The sequence below is a fragment of the Triturus cristatus genome, chromosome 4_2 (genome assembly GCF_964204655.1).
Source record: "Triturus cristatus chromosome 4_2, aTriCri1.1, whole genome shotgun sequence".
NCBI classification, from domain to species: domain Eukaryota; kingdom Metazoa; phylum Chordata; class Amphibia; order Caudata; family Salamandridae; genus Triturus; species Triturus cristatus.
In genome coordinates, this window is record NC_140586.1 from 291,278,505 (window position 1) to 291,301,440 (window position 22,936).

General features: G+C 45.6%; 1 protein-coding gene across 13 annotated transcripts in view; it reads right to left on the bottom strand.

Annotated features, from left to right (window-relative positions):
- Nucleotides 1–2,612: 2,612 nt before the first annotated feature.
- RC3H1 (ring finger and CCCH-type domains 1) overlaps nucleotides 2,613–22,936 on the bottom strand; it is a 710,644-nt gene continuing 690,320 nt past the window's right edge. For all 13 annotated transcript variants that reach the window (XM_085601577.1, XM_085601575.1, XM_085601567.1 and 10 more), the window contains one exon: nucleotides 2,613–3,120. In XM_085601577.1, coding sequence (XP_085457703.1) covers nucleotides 2,970–3,120 — 151 coding nt within the window. In that variant the 3' untranslated portion in view covers nucleotides 2,613–2,969. The remainder of the gene's footprint in view (nucleotides 3,121–22,936) is intronic.

A 22,936-nucleotide genomic window follows, 5' to 3' on the forward strand; every position in this document is an offset into this window, starting at 1 on the left:
CGAACTAACACTTTACCCATTCAAATGTGTTTACTAAATTGTATTTTCAGCGTACAAAAATTAGAGATGCATGGAAATTTGCCATATTCTAAAGAAATCAAAAGGCCCTTTATAACTTTTAAACAGGGGAAGTTGTCTTCTGCAGATAAGACAGAAGGGAATGGATTGGGGTGTCACTGAAAGAGTGACTGAGCAGCACATAAGAATTGGACAATTCAGCTTCTTCATGCATCGGGGATATAAATTGGAGGCAGTTATCAAGACTCGCATTTAAGGCTGCACGGAGAAAGTAAAGGGGTGAAACAGAGATAAACAGCATGGGCCACCGAGGGGGAAATGCAGTACAAAAATCAAGACAACAAAAGTCTAAAGGGCTGTCGTACAGACCTTCAGCACTCGATTAAGCAAAGAGATAGAGAAGGAAGTGAAGTCAAAGTAGGAGGGGTGTGGGGGACACAATCCCACCAGCACTAAGAACGAGGAACTTAACACCTCAGGCTAAAGTATCAGCAGCATTAAAACTGTGCTGACTTCTTGGTGGGAAAAGGGAGCTGGCACTTGGAAAAGAGGGAAGAGCAAAGCCCTTGCAAACATCAGTCCATGGACAAAAAGAATAAAAAGAAAAAACTTCGGTCTCCTCCAAGCCAGACAACTCCAGCTTGCTGCCAGAATTTTTGCTTCCTTAAAAACACACGGAATACATAGAGGTGTATATATATAAAAAATCATATATATACGTATAAACACGCAGACATTTTTTCAATTTAAATAATAAAACAAAAATATAAGCTCGAATCCCAAGCCAATATAGGTATATTTTTAAATGCTTGACCAGTGAGGTCTGTAGGCCATAATTAAATTCAATGTGAAACAGTATAAGCGCGGATTGGCGAACCGCTAAAAACGAAAACGCAACATACAAAGTGCGTTTGGTGCGGCTTCTCCTACTGGTAGGTAATAGCGTGTCCCTGCTCCATCTCTCTTTCAATTAGATGATGCCCCTAGAATTTCTACGATAAATGTTTCAGTCATAAAAGGTTGTGCTTAGATGCACATGGCTTCAGCAAGATTAAGAGGGTAAAAAAGAAGCAACAGAAGAAACAGGACTGAATCTCACTTAACACAATCAGAGCAACACAGACCCATTCCACTGTCAGTGCCTTTGGAGGTACGCAAGGAAAAAACAGGAGGTACACATTAATCCATGAGGAGCATATGGGGGTGTGTTCCAAGTCCCACTGTGAACTGGTCTAGTTAAAAATGACAAGCCAGAATGTGGTATCTCTTTGGAAAAGACTGCCATGCTCTGAACCCCTTAAAGGATAAATAAGTAGATCACCAAGAGCTCAAATTACATCCAACTCTCTCCCCTCTGTATGTTCACACAAACTTTTACAGGTGTCCCAGAATGTGATGTCTCAGAGAATTCACTTCCATTGAGTCAGCCATCCTGAAACACATATGTTATCTACTTCAACATATACAATGCAGATGGAAGCTAAATCAGCTACTTATCACACGCAGAATTGCTGCTGATTTCCCCATCTGCCCAACGACACTCAAGGGGGAAGAGTAAAAGATGGCCTTGTCGCACTAAGATGAACTTCTAAATTCCTCCCCACACACAACTCCAAATGTGTGCAATGAAATTACAGGTAACTAAACAGACCACGGAAGTTGCATCTTAAACCAACACCGGGGGTGGGAGGGAGAATGAGGGGGGAAGAGGAGGGTGAAGAGCTCCAAGATAAGAAGTGCATATGTAACATCAACTGTATTAAAACTGTGCCAACATTATGGGGCGCGTCAACAGATCAACAGTGGGAGAAAATGCCAGCTTCAGGTACTCCACCTTCTATAAACTGAAGGGGAATCAAGCTGTTCCTTTCCCAAATCAAGGGCCTGCCACAACGGTCTACAGCATAGAAACACAACAGGGACAGGACAGGTTTATCTTTTCTAAAACGAAACTGTATCCTTATTGTATAGAACATTGAACGTTAAATAGGTGTCCTCTGTGAATGGAGGTCCACAGGGCCTCCAAGGCTCTTATGCTTAAGTTTTGCGCGCCCTCCTACCAGCAGGGGATAGACCGAGACCAGCTCACATTTGGTATGTGAAGCTTGGCAGGTGTCCTGAGTGCCACACTAACAGAAGTGGCGGGGAAAGAGAAGATGGTCCGGACGAGTTGCAGCAAGAAAGAGAAAAAGAGAAGGGGTACAGTAAAATTCCCAAACAGCGAGACGCTGTGCAGCTTTTCCCAAATTCTCATGAAAGCCTCCTTGAGCCCGCTGTGTTTTCAGCAAGGCTAAGAGAGAAGGGAAGACCAGAGAGGAAGAGAGGGGACTACAGAGAATGGATGGATTATATACCACTGGATATGTAATAACATCAAAAAAATAAAAAGAGAGAGAAAAAAATCTACCTCATTAAGATCAGACAATTAATCAAACAGTGTATATATATATAATATCTTCCGGTTTTTCTGTTTTGTTTTTTTATAGCCCTAGATTCAAGGCGTCCAAAGTTATTAAAATAAAGTTCATTCACAGAACAAAAACTAATTTAATTTTGAATTGCTCGCAGATACTGCTTATTTTTTTATCGTATCCTTTGTTTTTTAACTTTTTTTTAAATAGATAGTATTTTTAATTAAAAAAACGTGTTAATGTGAAAGTAGCTATGTGCAGGGGGTATCTGCTTTCAGTGGTGTTTGTTCTTATGCACATTACGTTTTTTTTAAATCTCCTTAAGCCACTGGGATGCTTAACCTATGTGAGAGGATGGACACAATCCCCTACAGGGGAATATTGTTTACTCTCCTACTCCCAATAAGCGGCTTGCACGTCTTACATACCCACCCCAAATCTACCATTTCACCCCTCCACCCTTCCAAAACGGGGATTCTGGGGTGCGGCGTGGGAAAGGGTTTAAGAACGTGCGCTTCTTCACCCCTTTTCAAATTCTTTCTACAGGCTTGAACTGGAAGCAGCTCCTGTTCTTAGGGAGTCACCGTTGTCACCACCAGCCTCTGTGTCTTCAGAAAGGCTCAGTGAAGCAGTCTTGCTTGACAGGAGTCCAATGTTCTCCTGTGCCAAGGCAGAGCCATTCGGCACATCGCTGTGGGGAATAAAAGGAGGAAAAAGAACAAACATTTAGCCAAATGGTATTTAGGAAAATAAACCTATTAAAAGAGAGAATTCTCTGCATCGTATTAACTGAATAATGTAATGTAGAAAGCTGCACTATTTTTTCACGTGCCTGTGGTGTGTGTATGAGGGGAGGAGGTAATACTTTTTTTTGTTTTTTTAAACGTAGGTAATACTTCTTTAACTTCAAGTTACGCTTCAGGTTAACACCTGCGAGACAGTCTAAAGAGACACTATAGCCGATGTTAAATTGATGAATAAAGGCATGTTCGTTTTAGTAGAAAGATCCCATTATTACATTTCGTATCTCACCCACTTTACCCTTAGAAATATCTATACGCAGAAAGTGTGATCTTGTTAAATAAACCAATTCTCCAACCTGTGGTGCACTTTTCTGAACTTGCTTACTTAATGCAGAATTAGAGAATACTGATTTATAACTAGACTTAGGAGGAGAATTGCAAAAGTGAGGAGCAATGATGAGCTATGGCAAGTATTGCAGATACGTTTTTCTGATTTTATTCAATACAAGTGACTGACACATGCATCAGTGTGGTTAGCTCTGTTCACACAGCAAAGACTGCTTTCCTCTACACCCGTTAAGTACTGCCAATTGTTTTCATTTTGCTCTTTAAACTTATGATTTGACTCTGTTTTCTTCATGAGGCATACCTGCGGTAAATGGGACTGCAAAAAAGATTGTAGGTGGTCCTAAACCAAGCTGTATTTTGGAAGTTTCTCTTTTGAATTTCCTCTCAAGAACATGCACATTTAGTAACATCTCCTAAATTACAGCATCACACAAGAATAGAAAGACATTTATTAGCTAACACCACCTGCACTGCAAACAAGCATTTACAATGCAATAGGTCTCACAATTGTAAGATTTTGAGCTATTGGCATTGTAAATGGCAATGCCTTTTATAATATTAAAAGGCATTTTCATTTACAATACCAAAAGGTCAAACTTCGCCAAAAGCGAGACCTACTGTATTGCAGAGCACGGTGTCCATTAAGCGGGGTTCACCAGTAGAGTTAAAAAACAAAACAAAAAAAAAACAAAAAAAAAAAAAGAATATGGAGCGTGGTGTCCCTTGGAGCAGGAGCAGCGCTTACTAGTAAAGTTTAAAAAATAAATAAAACTGAGTGCGGTATCCCTAAAGCAGGCGCCGCGCTCAACATGAAAGTTTATAAGTTTATAAAAAATAAAACAAGTAAAAGAAAGCGCAGCGTCCCTTAAGCGGACCCCGCGCTCTTTTTAAAAGTTTTTATTTTTTTAATTCGCTATTGTACTGTGGAGGTAGGGGGCAGGCACTTTAAAGTTAGAGCAGCATAACGCTCAATACGAAAGCGCCCGCCATTGTCCTGTGTAGGCGCGCTGCAAATGCAACAAAAAGCAGCCGCTATTGTCCCCATTAGTCAGAAATAAACTGAATAGTGCGCACCTATTTATAATGCACACCTTGTAACAAGCCAAATAAAAGGGTCAGTCGCCATGGGAGGTTACAATTTAAGACAAGGTGATACGAAGGAGAGACTAGGAACCCTATGTGCGAATCAGAAGCCAGCATTTACGAAGGGCAAGGGCAAAAGCCAATAAAAAATATGGGCGGAGAGTGGGGTCTGCTCCGAAGCCTGGCAATGATATTTAAATACTTTAAAAAGCCAGGACTGAAAATTGGACTAGATTCAATTCAATTTATAACTTTATTCGGTGGCAGTTAGCCGTCCATAAAAGCAATATATTAAATAGTACAAGATTAAAAAATATAAAAATGCAATTTAGGTCATCGATATATGCCCAATTGGACAGGAGGACTGCATAAATAATAGAAGTTTAAAACGAGAATACCACTATTGTGAGAAAGTGCCATCTTTCTTGCATGGTATGCCCCCACTTTCTGCTGAATTGCTGAATGTACTTTGACTGAGTGTGCCTTGGACTCTTTGCTCTTTTCTTCCTTGATGAGTGAGCTTGAGCTGCTCTGGTCATCCCAGAAAATTGATGGCAAAGGAGACAAAGAACTGTTTTGTTTTCCTGCACTCCTTTGTCCTCTCTATATAGTGCATTACAGTCCTTCTGGCGTCTAGTGTGTGTAGAGCCCTTTCTGTTCTTGTGGTCGGTTTTTGGAAAAAACTTGGTATTTGGATTGTTTGGTTAATATGGAACCGAGACACCAACTTTGGCATGAACTGTGGGTCCGTCCTCATTACAATCCTGTCCTTGTGTATTTGTAAGTTGGGCTCTTGGAGTGTCAGCGCTTGCAACTCACTCACTCTTCGTAGTGACGTGATAGCCACTAAGAAGGCTGCCTTTAGTGTGAGCATGTGCAGGGTAGCCTTGTGAATAGGTTCAAAGGGTGCCTTCATCAATTGAGTTAGCACTACGTTGAGGTTCAATGCTGGACCTGGCATCCTCTTTGGGGGTGCGATTCTCTTCACCCCTTCCAAGAATCTCTTCACCACTTGAGAGGTGAAGAAACTTTTCCCGGTTTCTCCTCTTGTGTAGGCCACTACCGCAGCCAAGTGCACTCTCAGGGATGTGTAGCTTAATCTGCTTTGTAGCAGGTGCGTTAAGTACTTTAGCACTGTTGATTCCCTTGTGACCTTCCATTGTAGCTTCTCCTTGATGTACCATTGGGAGAACCTTTTCCATTTTGCTATGAAGCACTTTCTTGTGGTAGGCCTCCTTGCCTCCCTGAGTACTGCCATAGTACTTGCTGATAGTTTTAGGTGCGCAAATTCTAGGTCTTCAGGAGCCATGCTGCTAGGCTGAGATACTATGGTTCTGGGTGAAGCACCCTTCCGTTCTGCATTGTTAACAGGTACCTTCTTCTTGGGAACCTGTGTGCTGGTTCTTGTGCCATTTCCACTATCTGTGAGAACCAGGACTGCCTGGCCCACTGAGGTGCTATTAGTATTAGTGCCATGTTGCTGATTCTGCATTTGCTGAGTACCCTGTGTATCAGTGGTATCGGGGGGAAAAGCGTATGCAAATGTCTTAGACCAACTTATCCATAGCGCATTCCCTTGGGACAGATGGTCTGGCTGTCTGGATGTGAAGTGTTGGCATTTTGCATGCTGGTGTATTGCAAATAGGACTACCCCATTTCTGGAAAAGCTTCTCTATTTCCTGCTGGTTGAGCTCCCATTCGTGGGATGCCGACGACTGCCTGCTGAGTCGGTCTGCTTCCACATTGTCCTTCCCCGGGAGATGTATTGCTAGTACGTCTATTCTTAGTGGGATGGCCCATCTCCATATTTCCTGTGCTAGCCCTGCTAGTGCCACTGATTGTGTTCCTCCTTGTTTGTTGATGTAGAACATGGTGGTTGTGTTGTCTGTTTGGACCAACACCCTGTTTCCGTACAGCTCTTTCTGAAAGGCTTTTAAGGCTAGGAATACAGTTTTTAGCTCCAGGTAGTTGATGTCTGACCGCATCTTGCTGAGACCATAGACCCCTCACCTTGAGCTTGTTCATGTGTGCGCCCCACCCCAGCTGGGAGGCATCCGTTATGATGGTCACTGTTGGAGTTGGTTGTGTGAATGGCTTCCCCTGTGATATGTTTTCCTTTTTCCACCACGCTATTTCCTGATGCACTGCGTGTGTGACAACCACAAAATCTTCCCAACTCCCTGTAACCATTGCTGCTGGATCCATTCCTGGAATGGTCTCATGTGTAGCCGGATATTTGGAACTAGGTAGATGCAGGACGCCATCATTCAGATCAGTTTGCTCGCCGTCCTGTCAGAACTTGCCCCTTGCAGTAATGACGTGTTTCCTTCAGTATGGTCCGTGTTCGTATGACCTGCTGGATGTGTAGTTTGTTTTGGCTGTACAAACTTGCCTTTATGAGCCAGTCGTCGAGATGGGGGTATACGTGTATTCCTTGCCTTCGTAGGTGTGCAGCGACAGCTGCTAGGCATTTTGTAAACACTCTTGGTGCGGATTTCAGGCCGAATGTCAGTACTGTGAACTGGTAGTGGCTTTGGTTCATCACAAACATTAGCAGGCGCTTGTGTTTTTGGTTGATGGTGGATGTGTAAGTATGCGTCCTTTAAATCTATGGTAGCCATGAAGTTCCCTTGTTGTATTTGTGGTATTACCTCTTGTAGGGAAGTCATCTTGAACCATTGAGTTCTTATGAATTTGTTCAGGAACCTTAGATCTAGGATAGGTCTTAGTGTTTCGTCCACTTTTGGCACCAGGAAGTAAGTTGAGTAAACCCCTTTGTTCCTTTGGTACCACCTCTATTGCCTCCTTGCAGAGCAGTTCTTGCGCCTCTAGCTGCAAGAGCGAGAGCTGAGTGTGCCTTGCTTCTTGGTTTTCTGTTCGGAGGCTGTTTTTCTAACTCTATACAGTATCCGAATTGTATGATGTTTAGTATCCATCTGTCCGATGTGACCTCCCTCTATTCCTGGATGAAGTCTCTTATTCTTCCCCCTACCGGTGTGGAGTGTCGAGGTACTAATTGTCATTGAACGTTCGGCTGCAGTTCTTCTTTATGTCCTTCCGCCCACCTCGCGGTGTTGCTTGGGTGGGGGCCTGTTACATGGTGGAGTCACTTGGTGGAGGGCTGCTAGCCTCCTCTTCGTGTTTGTCCTCTTCCGTTTCCGCGCCCTCGAAAGGACTGTCCCCGGGGCTGGTTCTGCCAGTTCTGGTGCTGCTGTCCCTGCTGCTGCTGGCCTTGGTTGTTACCTTGGTAGCCGTGCTGGAACGTTTGGTGCGATGTGCTAGGCACGTTGCCTCCTCTACCACCTGGCCTTCTCGTGGGTGTGCCTCTTCTCAATCCTCTGGACTCCAATGCTCCCATGGACCTTGCTGTCTTGTTGTCCTTCTTGAGCTGCGTCAACTTGTCGTCAACTGGCGTGCCGAACAGTTGCTCTCCATTAAAAGGTGTATTTATTATGTTGCTTTGCACTTCTGGCTTGAATCCAGAAATTCTGAGCCATGCGTGCATTCTCTCGGTCACTCCTATCATTAGCCTGCTAGATGTTTCTGCAGCATCCAATGCCGATTTTAGGCATGTGTTTGCCAAGTTCTTCCCTTCTTCTACCAAGTGAGCTGCTCTTTGTTGGTACTGGTCTGGTAGATGCTTTAGGAGCTGCCCCACTTCATCCCAATGCTGGTATGTGTGCCTGTTGATCAGGGCGTTGGAGTTTGGAATGCGCCAATGTATTGTCGCATTTCTCTCCACCTTCATCCCTGTGAGACCCATCCTCCTACTTTCCTTGTCTGATGTTGGTCCGGCATTAGTGGGTACGTTGGTCCGGCATTAGTGGGTACATTGGCCCTCTTCCTAGCCATAGCTGCAATTATGGAGTCGGCTGGCACTGATCCCTAGATGTATGCAGGGTCCTTTGAAGAATGTTTGTACTTCTTCTCAGTTCTAGGGGTCACAGCTTTGCATACTGCGGGCTCCTTAAAGGCCTCTCTTCCTTGATCCAGCACACTTAGCATGAGCAGGAATTGGCTTCTAGTTTGTTGAGGTAGTAGAGTCTCCAGGAGGAAACATGCCTTGGGCTTCTCCTCCTCCATCTTCACTCCATAAGTCTGTGCAGCCTTCTGCACGACCATGTTTTAGATCCCTATGTCGTCTGGCGGCGAGGGTCTCGAATGGTACGTGTCTACCCCTTCTGGCGATTCAGCGTCGAGAGCTTGCCATTCCAGGTCTTGTGTCTCCGAGGACGTTGAGTCCCGGTAGGATTGAAAGTCGTCTTTGCCTTCTCTCTCGAAGTAGAAGTCTTCGTCTCAGAGTTCCTTGACTGGTTCGGGCGTTTTTGGCTGTTCTGTGTCTTAGTCGTCTTTCGACTTCGACCGCGTGGTTCGGCGGCATGGTGTATTGGCTCATCTTCTCAAAGTCCTTTTTCCGCTGAAGGATGCTCGCCACTTTGGCCTCGAGCCTCCTCTTCTTCCTCTCCATCTCGGAGGCACGTTCGGCGTCGAGGGTTGGAGCGCTTCTCTTCGGGACCGTCGCCGTCGGTGATGTCTGCCCTTCTTTTCTTGCCGCCGAGGTGTCCTTTTCGAGGGCAACCTTCGACGAACTTTGTTTCTGAAGGGCTTATGCTAATTGGGAGTCCTTTTGAAAGGATCCGCTTGGTTGATTGTCCCTGGTAGCTGTTGCTTTCGTCGAGTGTTTTGACGGCAGAGATCCCTTCGAGGATTTAGCTTCACTTCTATGAGTGTCGCTCGGGGCTTTTGCTTCACCCTTTCGAGTGTCGCCTGAGTGTTTAGGGGTCGACGACTCCTTCGATGTCTTCTTTTGGACCTTGACGACTGTGCAGTCCTCCGGTCTATTGGCGATGTTGTCCTCCTCTCCACTGGAGAGCCTCAAGTCTCGGAGCGATGGAGGTGGAACCTGGCCCTGCATGCTGTGGTTTGCCCTTCTCTGCCTCTCCCTTACTCGGAGGGTCTTGGGTGTAAACTCCGAGCAGGCGTTGCAGTCTTCGCTGCTGTGGTCGAGTGGCAGGCAGAGGTTGCAGACTGGATGTTGATCCTTCTGGGCGTACTTGTGGTGGCAATTGGTGCAAAACTTGAACGGCGGTTTGTCCATCCCCGCGCTCAGGGTGCCCCCTGCGAGCGCATTCTCCGTCGAACGTCGAGGTTTTGGTCACAAAACTTACCCCCTCATCCTTCTAGTTACCTGACCTGTAGTCCGGTCTCGCTGAAAACTTGATTTTCGACTATTGTCTTCGATTTTTCTGGATTCCTCTTCCAAAACTCTAGAACTCTTCGGTAACGATCCTGAACGGCGGAAAAAAGAATCTGAAGATGGCGAAACAAAGGTGGGAGCTTCTGCAGGAAGCGTGCTGATGCCACGAAGGACACCAAATCATCGCCGCACACCTGGGCCACAAAAATAAAAGATTATAAAATAAAAAAAGAGAAAATACTACAATTCCGGACCCAACCACAAGATGGCAGAATAATGCACAGCATAGTGAATCCAGAAAGAATCACACTGCAAAACCTAATTTTATACTACTGCAATAAAAAAACCTTCCGTACGCTTTTCTGATGGGTTTATAGTGAAAAGACTTTGCACAAGGAGTCTCTCTAACCACTCAAACATCCAGGCTGTAGAAACAGCAAAAACTTTAGATGGCGGTTTCATTCTGGATTACATTTGACATAATAGCATATACCCAATCTTGCATAAGGTGTAAGACTATCCTATACTACCCCTAAAGATCACCCAACTGTAAAATACATGCACAATTAATCTGCACTGCAGTGCACATTTCCTTAGAATCCCTTATCACAGCGGCCTCAATAGCATATTAAGAGAACTATTTGCAAACACTGTATTTTAAGGTTCTGAGGAAATGGATGACCCATAGAGGAAATGGACGAACAACACTGCCCACTTACAGGTTCTTCATCAGATGGTAACCATTATGCGGTGACTGCTGGGAGGAGGCACAGTTGTCAAATGGGAAACACTAGCAGATAGCTGCTCCCTCAGAGGCGTCTATGTGCTCTTCACACAAAGAGTGTGCATTGGACACAAGTCCGTGGTTGCACAACTGTTTACATAGGGAAGCTGCAAGGAATCCTCAGACTAAGAGGAACCTCTTTTTTTTTTTCAGTACTTCAGATTACCGACATTGCATTATTTAAACACCTCCCCTGTTTTAGTGATCTTGCCACTAATAATCACAACTGTTTATCAGAGGAGTTATTTTGAGCATGTACTCTACTTTTGACAATTTGGAAACTCTGACTGCCTGCATAATAATCAACCTGTCAGCAGCTTTCTGCCACCTATTTTATTTTAAACTGCTGACCATATGCGACTGCCAAGTATTTGGTTTCATTGCTGTTTGCTTGTTTGAAAGATCGTGTAAACCGTGCTGAGCGGTGTCATCTGGAGGAACTTTATTTGCACACTTGCAATGTGTCCATTAGCCCACTAGCTTGCTATGGATTTAAAAAAAGGATGCAGAGTATCGATTAAATATTACAAATGCTAGCCTCTTTGTCTGGGGGCAAGCAATAGCACGGATCTAATGAGCATAAATATATCACCTGGGTTTATTCATTTAAAGTGTACGTTCATTAAAGTGACAAAAAGCAAGACATGCCTCACAAACGTTGTCTGATGTCACTCCAGGACAATGGTAACTTTTTCTTACTTATGCAAAATCATTTGATACCACTAGCAGCTTCTACCTACCATTACTCTTATACGCATTTGTACATACAACAGAGAAAGGCGATCTTTGGTCAGGGCAGAGAAAATATAACACGTTGTCTATTTCATACCCATTTAAAACATTTCATCTTCCTCACATATAATCTGAGCAAAAAACATCCTTGAAGTTACCGCCAATAGAAAAAACAAATGCCACTAAGCTTTCGGGACAGCTCCCGCAAAGACTTCGGGTTCATGGCCCGGCAGTCGGAGCACGACTTATGGTCGTGATCGCGCACCAAGCACCAAAGGCACACGAGGTACAGGTCTGTGACCAACATCAATTTGCTACAGGAGTCACAAGCCTTGAGGGCAGTCCGACGTGACATCCCTCCGTGCATCAGGAGTCTAATGACTCAAAAAGATGTCGACAAAAGTTGCAAAAACCAGAGTCAAAAAGTGACTCGAGGTACTGCGCTGGATGGCACGGAATTATAAAGAACTGAAATCAGGGTGCGATGGCGTCGTCTAAGTAGATACTGCTACGTCATTCCGGCGACCACAACGCTAACGACCAACACAGATTTGTCTGACGCCACCCATCGAAATGCAGGAGTACTGCTGAAGAAAAATTTCTCCGGATCCAGTCTGACGCCTGGGGGTAATTCGAAGGGGAGGAATCCATAACTAATTGTCTCTTTCAGATACATCATACAATTGTAAAAGATAAACAACCAGGTAGGCTGGCGCCACAGAAGCATCCAACCCTTTATATATGAGCTAACGAAACACCTGAAAATTTAGTGAAAGGCTTTTGCTAATAATTTGTCCAAAACGCAACACTAGACACCAGAACCTAGAGGGCACAAGACCTCCCAGGAGAGGATAATTAATGAGGAAAATGCCTCACTCAGAAATCTCACTAACCTTATCTCAGGGTGGAAGAACAGCTGGGCTCTGACGAACTACAATCCTGTTGACAGGTTTGTTTCATTGGCAAAACTGCAGTGCTTCGTTAGTTAAAGTGAAGGGGGGAAAATATCGTAATCTTAAACTTATCAGCTAAGGATTTGTTTTCTTCTGAGGAACAATTAGACGGCTGTGTTATACTCTCACCTTATCCAGTAATAGGTATCAGAAGTCCAAGGCAACTCAAAAAAAAAAGAAAAAAGATCTGTCAACCATGAGTCTCGAGTCTTTTCTCGTTGGAGGCATTGCACAAGAAATAAAATTACTTACCTGTAACAGATAAAATTGACTTGGTTATAGATTTGTAAAATATTTAAAGACTATAGATATTTGTGATTACTTTTCAGATTACTCCTTAGAGTACTTTTTCTACTCCGTGTGATATGCCTAGCTATCACACTGGGATATTTCCTGGATAACGGTAAGTAAAACAGTTTAAAATTAAAACACAGTTGCTTAGGTTTCCATACAAACATAATTCAACACTTAAAACTTTTTCAGAGGAAAACAGTCAACGCAATACCATGGAGAAAAATCAGGTTATCGGTTTGCAGGTAAGCAATCAGTCTTTAGGGTAGAGTTTCTCGGGTTAGAAGAAGGTCCCCCCCAGGGCCAAGGATGCACTCAAAGAGCACCCTCAGCGGCACTAGGGCGACCGGGTGCAGAGTGGCGAGGCCCTATGTTAGCCTAAGGGGCCGTTGGTTGGTGGCTGCTCTCGGGCAAGCCACAGGATTGAGGGAGCAAAGCTCCTATGTTTATGCTCCGGGCAAACGGGGATCCAAGTTAGCACAGAAAGTGCACCAACAGGGGTGGGTGGGTGCAGGGTGCTGGGTTGATGTTGGAAGTCTTGTTGTTTTCAATGGGAGATCTCCAGTCGGAACAAACACTGCAGGGTCGAGCAGGGAGACTTCCTGGAGCTGACCACCGGTTGGAGAGGTAAGTAGGGGTGCAAGGGGTTGCCTGGACACCGTCAGTTGGGCCACCCAAGGCCGTGGGGCGTCGGGTGCAGGGGTGTCTTTAGGCGTCGGATTTCCTTACCAGCTCCAGTCACGGTCGGGCAACCCTCCAGATAGAGGCTGCAGGTGTTGTCAGGAGGTAGGTCAGGAACGCTGGGTGACGTCCTCATGGTGTTGGGCCACTCGACCTCGGGCCGTGGCATCGGGTACAGAATTGCGGATTCATCTGGTAGTTGTGCAAGTCAAATGTTCACAGGAGACAAAGTCTCTGTAGGGAAGGCAGGACCGGTCCTCTGGGTCCGGCGGGGGGGATGCTGGCTCGAGGAAACGCTGAGATTCCGCTAGAGCAGGTCGAGATCGGGAAAGGCCTGGCAGCCTCTGGGGCCAAGGCAGTTGGTGTTATCCTCTTCTTCCTTCAGCAGGGCTTTTCGTTCCTCCTTCTTCTTTGTCTGAGGAGGCAAGGTTCGGGGTTGCCCCTAAATAGAAAATGTAGGGGTATTTCAGGTAGGTGCAGGTTGGGACCAATGGGTCTCATCCTTGGGGTGGGTAAACCGCCTATTATGTCACCCTCCAGTGGGATGGGGGGGGGGGGCATAAGCCCCTCTCTGGTTAGGTTTATCACCCACCTTCAAGATGGGGGGGGACAGAGTTATGCCTCGCCTCCTTCACCTGATTGGTGGAGTTGGCAAAGGTGGGCACACCTCTCCTATCTTGGTTTTCCCCACTGATTCTTCCTCCCAAAGTGGGGGTTAGGCCCGGTGGGTGCCAGTTACTGGGAGCAGCAAATGGCTGGATCAGCTCACAAAGGCGGCAAGCCTTTGCTGCTTCCCCGCCGTGGACCCTGCCCATCCTGGGGAAGGAAGCTTGACACCTCTTCAAGACCACGAGAGCAGGAGGCTCTCGACCCAGGGGTCCAGAAACATGTCTGTGGTGGCAGCTGGTGAGCAGCCACTCAGCCAGTACACTAAAGTTAGGTCATTTTTCAAGGGGCATCTCTAAGATGCCCTCTGAGTGCATTTTTCATTAAATCCCACACTGGCATCAGTGTGGGTTGAATGTGCTGAGAAGTTTGATACCAAACTTCCCAGTTTTCAGTAAAGCCATTATGGTGCTGTGGAGTTCGTAATGACAAACTCCCAGCACCATATATTCTTAAGGGCATTACTGCACTTACAATGTCGAAGATTTGGCTTAGACACTGTAGGGGTACAGGGCTCATGCACCTGTACCCTCACCACTGGTATAGTGCACCCAGCTAGAGGGGTAGCTGACCTATGCCAGGGCAGTGGGTTGTAGGCAAGGTACACAGGGTTATGTGCCATGTCGACTTCACTTTGTTCTGCACCAAAACACGCAGCCTGCAATGGCAGTTTGTGTGTGTAAAGGTACGGGGCCTCTAAGGGTGGCACAATGAGTGCTGCAGCCCTTAGTGGCCTTTCCTTGCCACAGTGCCGTTGGTACCCATAGTACCTTTTACAAGGGACTGACGTGGCCAATTGGGAGTATAAGGTACAGTTTTGGGAAAAGAACACAGGCCCTGGGAACTTGATTGGCAGGGACCCAGGGCACATCAAGTCAAAGTGCATCAGTAGTCTGGCAAAAAGTGGGGCGGGGGATGTTACTGCAACAGAAACCCAGCTTTCAACAATTGCATAAACACTAAAATATTTGTGTTGCTGCTTACAAAAATGCATGCCTCTGTAAAAGAAGGGACCCCAAGCACTGATTGATTCAACTTAATCAGTGTCTGTTCGCTGCTCCCATTGCGATTGAGGTACTATTTTGTTCTTTTTAACTGTTTGTGCCATGATAAAAGAAGGAATGTGACGGGCAAAAACATGTCCAGCAGGACAGGCAAAATTGCAGCAGGACAGACAATATTGCAAAGATTTATTTTCTAAAGTTAACTTTTTTTTTTATTTTGTCAAGTCTTTCTCTTGGCACTCCTGCTTTCTTTTGTTTTTGCTTGTGGGCGCTCTCGCACTGACATTAACACAATAACACACAGTAATATCGGTTAGGGGACCAAATACGGAGAAAAGACATTCACACTGGCAACGCCAATAGCTTGGAGGTCGGGCACTGCGGGGACCTATTGGCTGTGCCAATTCTTGTTTCAATCTATGGTGAGCATCGACATAGTCGAAGACTGAATGATTCATTGATTTGAAACATAAGCCCACAACACTCCGTAAGGAGACTTGTATTTTAGATTCCATTTTAGATTTTTTAGATAATTTTTCTCACCTAAATCCACTCAAGTTTTTAGGTCTCACCTGAGCCAGCGCATGCGCTGCACTGGTGAGACTTTTAGTAAATGGGCTTCAAAAAGCTCACCACACGCTTTTTGTGTGGCCTAGAGCGTGCGGTTACGCGCACAGGCGCCATCCTACTTTCCTCTCTCGTCATGGCTCATTCACTCTCGTCGGGCAACCTTACAGCGCGCAATCACTTTCACTTTCATGGCCGCGTTACTTTCACGGCCGAGCGGCCAATGCTTGTTCCATTAACTTGCTGGGCTGCCGCCTTTCCTCCCTTCCTTTCCGCTATATCTCCGATCTGCCAGTTTCCCTTTTCTTCCTTATTTTGACCTATATTTAGTTTTTCCAACTCTCACTGTTTTTTATCTTGACTTGTTTGCATTACCTCTCGTTTTTTTCCTTCTCTCCTGGGCAGCTCATTCTCTTTCTTTCTCCATTTCTCACTCTCCGTTTGTTTGTTTTTCTTTCAGCGGCTCCTCTAAATGATTCGACATCGTCCAAAAGTGGAGGAACACTGACTTCTGGAGGCCAAATTGTGCTAACGTCTCAGACTGCTAAATACAGAGAGCGTGTTGTATGGAAACTAGTTCTTTATTACGAATTCCGTACTATAATATATTTCATGATCATCATCTGGCAGTGGCTTTAAAGTGACCTATGCTTAAGGAACAAACGAAAGGGAGAAATGAAGAGGTCCATGCAAGACCTATACTTTCTGCTGGTAGGCAGTTCAAACCCGTTAACTGGTTGGATTTATGTAATAGGGTGAACTAAATTATGCGGCAAGAAACAGCAAATTATCTGGCATTGTGCAGCACACTTAGCAGCATATTTATCTTGTCATTTTTACCCATAAGAACAATGTCTGGGCAGAGTATTCACCTTTTTATTATCAGGCTAACACCCAAATACAACTGAAAGATGACCTACCACTGCACACAACACGGGTGGCAGTGTTTTTAGTAACTTTTGATCTGTTCAAGCTAAAAACATTTTTGTTTGTTAAAAACTGGAATTTATGCAGATGAAAGAATATGTGATGTGATAAGTGCACAAATCTATAATTATGTAAGAAACACCATGGCCACAGAATCTCACAATTCAGTCGTCCTGTTGCTATCTCTCATTGACATTTAAATTATTAGCAGACGTGATGAGTCACCCGCCCCAAACCTTCCTCAACCTCCAAGAAACTCTTCACCGGGAATGAAGTGGTATAGCAGAGTGGCGGTGAAGGTCAGGTAAACCTACCGATGACGTTTGGGTATACATTGGTAATCTTGGTTTGAAAGAGTGGTGCGAGGGCTTTACACATGATGATTTGTGTCGGCGAGGATGACGTGGACCTACAATTCAGCCAGGCACGTTGTCAGCCTATTTTGTAAGTGGTGGAGTGGAGTTTCTTTAATGAGTCTGTATAAGCAAGGCTTTTTTCCCTGGCTGGTTTATTTATTCACTACAACACCTGTGTGTGTGTGCGGGGCATGCCTTGATTGTAAGCAAATGCCCCAACCTTTTCAAAATAGTGTTCGTACTGCCGCCCCTCCTCGCACAGAAAGGATGTTCCCAGGGAACAACCATCAGTGATGGGGTAGGGCTCCATGCACTCCAAGCTCCCCCTGACACAGGCCTATTTGGAGGAGTCTCCACTTCAGGCATGGTAGGTTCTTTTTGTTAGACTCAAATGTGACTTTTCTTTTCCTGTGTCTATGATTTTCTAGATTCTGTGTTTTTTTTTTCTTAATCTCGGCAGAGTCTGCTGCACTGGATGGTAGGCATTTCCATCTAAACACACTCACCTCAGCTGATGGCCTTTCGATTCCCCAGCCCGTTCAAACAAAGTGAGCTTTGCCTTCCCCTCATCCACCCATCAAGACTTTCTCGTGTTATTCACCACAACACCTCTTTGTGTACATGAGGCTTCTGGTGATCCATTGATTTCCGGTGATCCTAGGCAAAGGCCCCATGCTCTTCAAAATAGTGTTTGGTGTACAGCAATACCCCTGCGGCCCTCTTCGCACAGACAGAATGTCCCCAGCGAAGAGCCATCAGAGGGGGCGGGCTCTGTGCACTCCAGCTCCACCTGTCACACGCCTATTTGGAGGGAGCTCTGCGGCAGGCGTGGTGGGTACTTTAAAAATATTTTTCTGTGATTTGTGCTCTGGGAAGGGCCTGGGTGAGAGGTACATTTCACTTGCACTCTAATTACACAAGGTTCCCAGGGTGATTGTTGTATTGTAGCTTGCAGGGTCCACCTACCCAAAATGCAAGGGTTGTACATCACGGGCAGTGCCTTGCTGCCAACGGTGACCAGGGTAATGTGATGCTTGTGATGCTTTGCTGCTAACTATGGGTAGGGTGAAGACGGAGGACCATATGTCAATGGCTCTGATATGTTAACATGAATGGAGGCACAGAAGGCTGGACATCACTTGGTGTCCTCGTTTGCCACAGATGACTAAGTTGAATGCTGCATGCCATTTCCAGTGCCCTTTGTGCTCAGCTGGTTTGCACAGTACAAGCATGTACAGGTCGCTTGCTGTACCCTGTTGGCCTGCGAGTGTGAGCAGGTTGGGAAAGTCCAGAGCGAGGGCACTCACTTTATCAATTGTGTTCGCAGACTGTGATGACTAATAAAGCTTGCACATCCTAAAATGCCAAGTCTTTGGCTCGTGCATTTTAGGTGGTCCAAGGAGAGATGCATTTTAAAGTTACTGTGCTCAGCTGAATAAGCGAGGCTAAGAGGAGTCGTGCCCGTCTTCCGTCTACATTGTGGTGAGTGGATCCTTTCCTATATACTGCAGTATTCTTTTAGGTTGAGCCTAGGCAGGTACCGTGAACTACTGGTTACAGATAGTCTATGGGCTGTTCCGTAGGTGGCCTCTGGGGCATACGAGTTCTTGAATTTTTTGTACTTTTGGCTGTATAACCAGAGCTGTGCAATGTTCACCCTTACGATAAGACATCAAGTGAAAGTTATTCTATTGTTGGGCACGCTTACTGCACTGTTCTGAAAACAGTGTTTGGAGTTGACACCTGACTGCTGCAGTAGATACTGTAGCACCCAGTATAATGTGCTGCATGGCTAAATACTTATAAGGTCCCAAAGGCAAGACCTATTGGCTATGCCAATGCTTGTTCATTGGGGAGGCGAAAGGGTAATGTGAGAATCTAGAAGTGCTTCAAGCTGCAAAAGGAAAATGCTAATTACCCAGTATGCATCTGTTCTTGGCATGTAGAGTTGTAGAGTCACATGCTGTGCATAGCCCGCCATCTAGTGTTGGGTCCGGCTGTTTGCACTTTTTGTTCGAAGAAGTCTTTCCCAGTCACAAGGTAGGTGGTGACTCCTTTCGGTGATAGTGCGCATGGGCATCGACTCCATTGTTAGATTGTTTGGCCGCAGAGGGGGAAGATGGAGTTAGTAAGAGATGTCCATGTATGTATGTATATAAGTAAGATGTAACTGCAACAGGTATAGGTACCTGGGGAGGCTGGTGGGCATACGTGACTCTACAGCTCTACATGCCAAGTACAGGCGCATACTGGATAAATAGCATTTTCCATTAGAAGCATGTAAGCTGTAGACCACATGCTGTGCATAGACTAAAAAGCAGTTATCGCCCATAGCGGTGTCTAACCCGTAGCTGTTGCAGTGGTTTGAAATAGTGTACGTAAAGCTGCTTAGCCCACAATAGCTTGCTGTCTTGCTAACACATATACACAATAGTGTTTTGTGAATGTGTGAGGTGTAGACCATGTTGCAGCTTTGCAGATATCATCTATGGGTATGTTTCCTAGAAATGCCATAGAAGCTCCTAGTTTGCGAGTGGAGTGTGCTCTAGGGGGAATTGTTAAAGTTCTTTTTGCTTTTGCATAGCATATCTGAATGCATTTGACTATCTACCTTGCAATGCCTCACTTTGATATTGGATTGCCATTATGTGGTGGGGCAAAAGCGACAAATCGTTGTTTTGCAGAAAGTTTTTGTCCTTTCTATATAGTAAAGAATAGCTCTTTTCACATCTAAAGTGTGTAAAGCACGTTCTGCCACAGAATCTGGTTCAGGGAAGAACACAGCCAACTCAACAGATTGGTTCATATGAAAGGCAGCAATGACTTTTGGTAGAAATTTAGGGTTGGTCCGCAGAACTACTTTGTTTTGATGTATTTGTAAGCATGGTTTTTCTATGGCTAGTGCCTGAAGCTCACCTACTCTCCTCAGAGATGTGATAGCTACGAGGAAAGCTACTTTCCAAGTAAGAGATTGTATTTCAGATTTATGCAATGGTTCAAAGGGTGGACCCATTAGCCTGGTGAGGACAATGTTGAGACTCCACACTGGAGCAGGTGGAAGTCTTGGAGGAATGATTCTTTTAAGTCCCTCCATAAATGCTTTGATGACAGGCACTCTAAAAAGAGACAGATGTTGTCTGTTCAGTAGGTATGCAGCTATTGCAGCAAGATGTAAACGTATGGAAGAGTACGCTAAATTGGAATGCTGCAGATGTAGTAAATAGCAAATGATGATTTGAACTGACGCTTCCAGTGGATCTATTGGATTGTTATTGCAGTATATCACAAATTGCTTCCACTTTGCTGCATAGCATGCTCTTGTGGCAGGACGTCTAGCCTCTTTGATAATATTTATACAGTCTGGCAGAAGATTAAGGTAGCCAAACTCTAAGATTTCAAAAGTGCCTGATCGCAAGGTTGAGATGGCTGGGATCTGGATGTCTTATTTCTCCATGGCTCTGAGTGAGGTGTAATTTTTAGTGAGGAACTACTGAGAGCTCCAACAGGGTTGTGAACCAGGGTTGTCAAGCCCATGTGGGAGCAACTAGGATTAATGTCAGGGATGCCTGTCTGAGCTTCCGAACCACTAATGGAATGAGTGGGAGAGGCGGAAAAGCATAGTTATGTTAAATAAACTTATTACGCGCACGGCTACTCGTGAGTGTCCCGGCACGAAAAACAGGGTGCGGCAATGGGCCTCAAATGAATAGATGGGTCTTCAATTTTTTCTTAAATATGCCTAGATGCTGCATGGCACGCAGGACCAAAGGACGAGCATTCCATGCAACTGCTGCTTTAACTGAAAAGGAATTACCCCCTATCCTCTGATGCTTGAAACGAGGAACCTGTGCCAGGCAAAGGGACGAAGAACGCAGAGAACGAGTAGGAGCATAGAAGGAAACACGCTTCTGCAGATAAATAGGGCCACACCCATGGAGCGCTCGGTGGGCCATGATCAATAATTCGAATTTCACTCAAGCCAGTGGTACAAGTGAAACTGATGAACACTGTCCCTGGATGACAGACCCGATAGTCTGGCAGTGAGTGAAAAAGCAGAATATTCGATTTCTCTTCATTGCACTTGAGCTGTGCCTCTGCCATCCATTTAAAAATGGATGACAGGCCGTGTTGGGCCCGGAATACCGAATCCGCTCCTTTGGCCCAGGTGAAAAGCAGCTGGGTGTCATCCGCATAGGCCAGCACCTTAGCCCCCAGCTCCGCTGCTAAATATATCAGAGGAGTCATATAGATATTAAAAAGGAGGGGGCTAAGGGAAGAACCCTGCGGGACACCCTTTGTAACTAGCTGAGGAGAGGAGGAGCAGGGTGGAATCCAGATCTGCTCAAACCGCCCCTCCAAGAAAGAGCAGAACCAGCCCCACACAGCACCCAACAGACCGATCCTGGCCAGACGTGACAGAAGCAAAGAATGCGGGACCGTGTCAAACACGGCTGAGAGGTCGAGCAAAATAAGCGCCGCCCTCCCGCCTGCGTCCAGGCAGTCCCATATGGCCTCTGCCACCTCAACCAGCACTGTTTAAGTGCTGTGTGACGGCCTGAACCCGAATTGCGCTGGGTGAAGAAGTCCCTCCTTTTCCACAAAATCGGTAAGCTGTTTATTAACCGCCTTCTCACATACTTTTGCCAATGCAAGGAGGAGGGAGATGGGCCAGTAGTTCCCTGGACAGAGGGGGTCAAGTGACTGCTTTTTCAAGAGAGGCAGGATCTTGGCCTCCTTCCAAGCCACAGGGACCACCGCTTTCTGAAGGGAGAAATTGATGATGGCATTCAGTTCCACGTTGGCAACCTCAGCTGCCAACGTCCTCGCGGGGCAAGGTTCTGAAGGTGAACCTGATTTTATTTTAAACCTTTAAGGATTTTAAAACATTCCAGAGGATCCACTGGCCTAAATTCTGACAATGAGTGTCCCATATCAACCGAGGGACACTCCAAAGAGGCCAACACGTGGATGCTGCAAGGAATAAAGGTTGATTGAATAGCCGAAATCTTATCTCTAAAATAACCAGAGAGAGTGTTGCACCAAGAGGGTGAGGATGGCATCACACTTGCTTGGGCCACAGGAGACATAAAATTCTGGACAATCGCATAGATTTCTCTGGAGTTATTATTGGCAGATTCGATACGGGGCGGAGTTGAATTGCCCTTTAGCCAGCTTAATCGCAGCATAATATATCTTCTGCTCATCTCTAAGCTTGCTCTTAGCAACTGGGCAGTAGTCACTCCTCCTCCATGCCCGTTCAAGGGTTTTACAGTCATGCTTCAGATCTTTAAGAGAAAGGTTGAACCTGGGCTTAGATGGGGATTCTCTAGCCCGTCTAATAGTGCGTGGGGGAGCCACCATGGCAACTGAAGACGAGAGCCAGTTGGAGAACCCTGCGACCTAGTACTCGAGCTCTCCAACCAGTCTGGGTTTAGAGGCAGCCAAAACCAAATTAAACTCAAAGGGATCAATTCTGCCCAAGGCTGAATTATAACTTGGGTGTGCCAAAGGCTCCGCCTTGGACACCTCCCAGGAAAAATAGGTTATGAGATGATCCGACCAGGTGACCGGACAAGGATTCTGTACATGAATCGGAAAGTTTGTGCAGATAGGATCAAGAACATGTCCAGCTTGATGAGTGGGAGAGCTAACATGCTGATTAAGCAGAGCCAATTGTAAACCATCAAGCAGGTCTTGTGTGTCCTTACTATCGGTCTGGTCCAGATGTATATTCAGATCACCTAGGACCATGTAACAAGGGACAATGGACGCGGAGTCTGGAAGCGAAGTTTGGGCATTTTGCATTATAGGTTTGTGTCGAACAGATCTATGTATGGAAAGCCCCACATTTGAAAGAATGGGAGGAGAACTTGAGGGTGGAGTTTCCATTCGTGGATCTGTTGCCTTTGATGACTGAGCAGATCTGCAATCTGATAGTTTACTGCTGGAAGGTGTCCTGCCAGGAGAAACATTCTGTGATGTATGGCCCATCTTCAGATGGTCTGTGCTAGCCGGAGTGCTTCCTTCCCCCCCCCCCCTCCCTGTTTTTGTATGTAGTACATTGCTGCCATGTTGTCTGTACGGATCACGACAGCTTTGCCTACTAGATGAACTTGAAACGCTTTGAGCACTAGAAAAATTGCTAGCAACTCTAGATGGTTTATGTGGAGCTGCT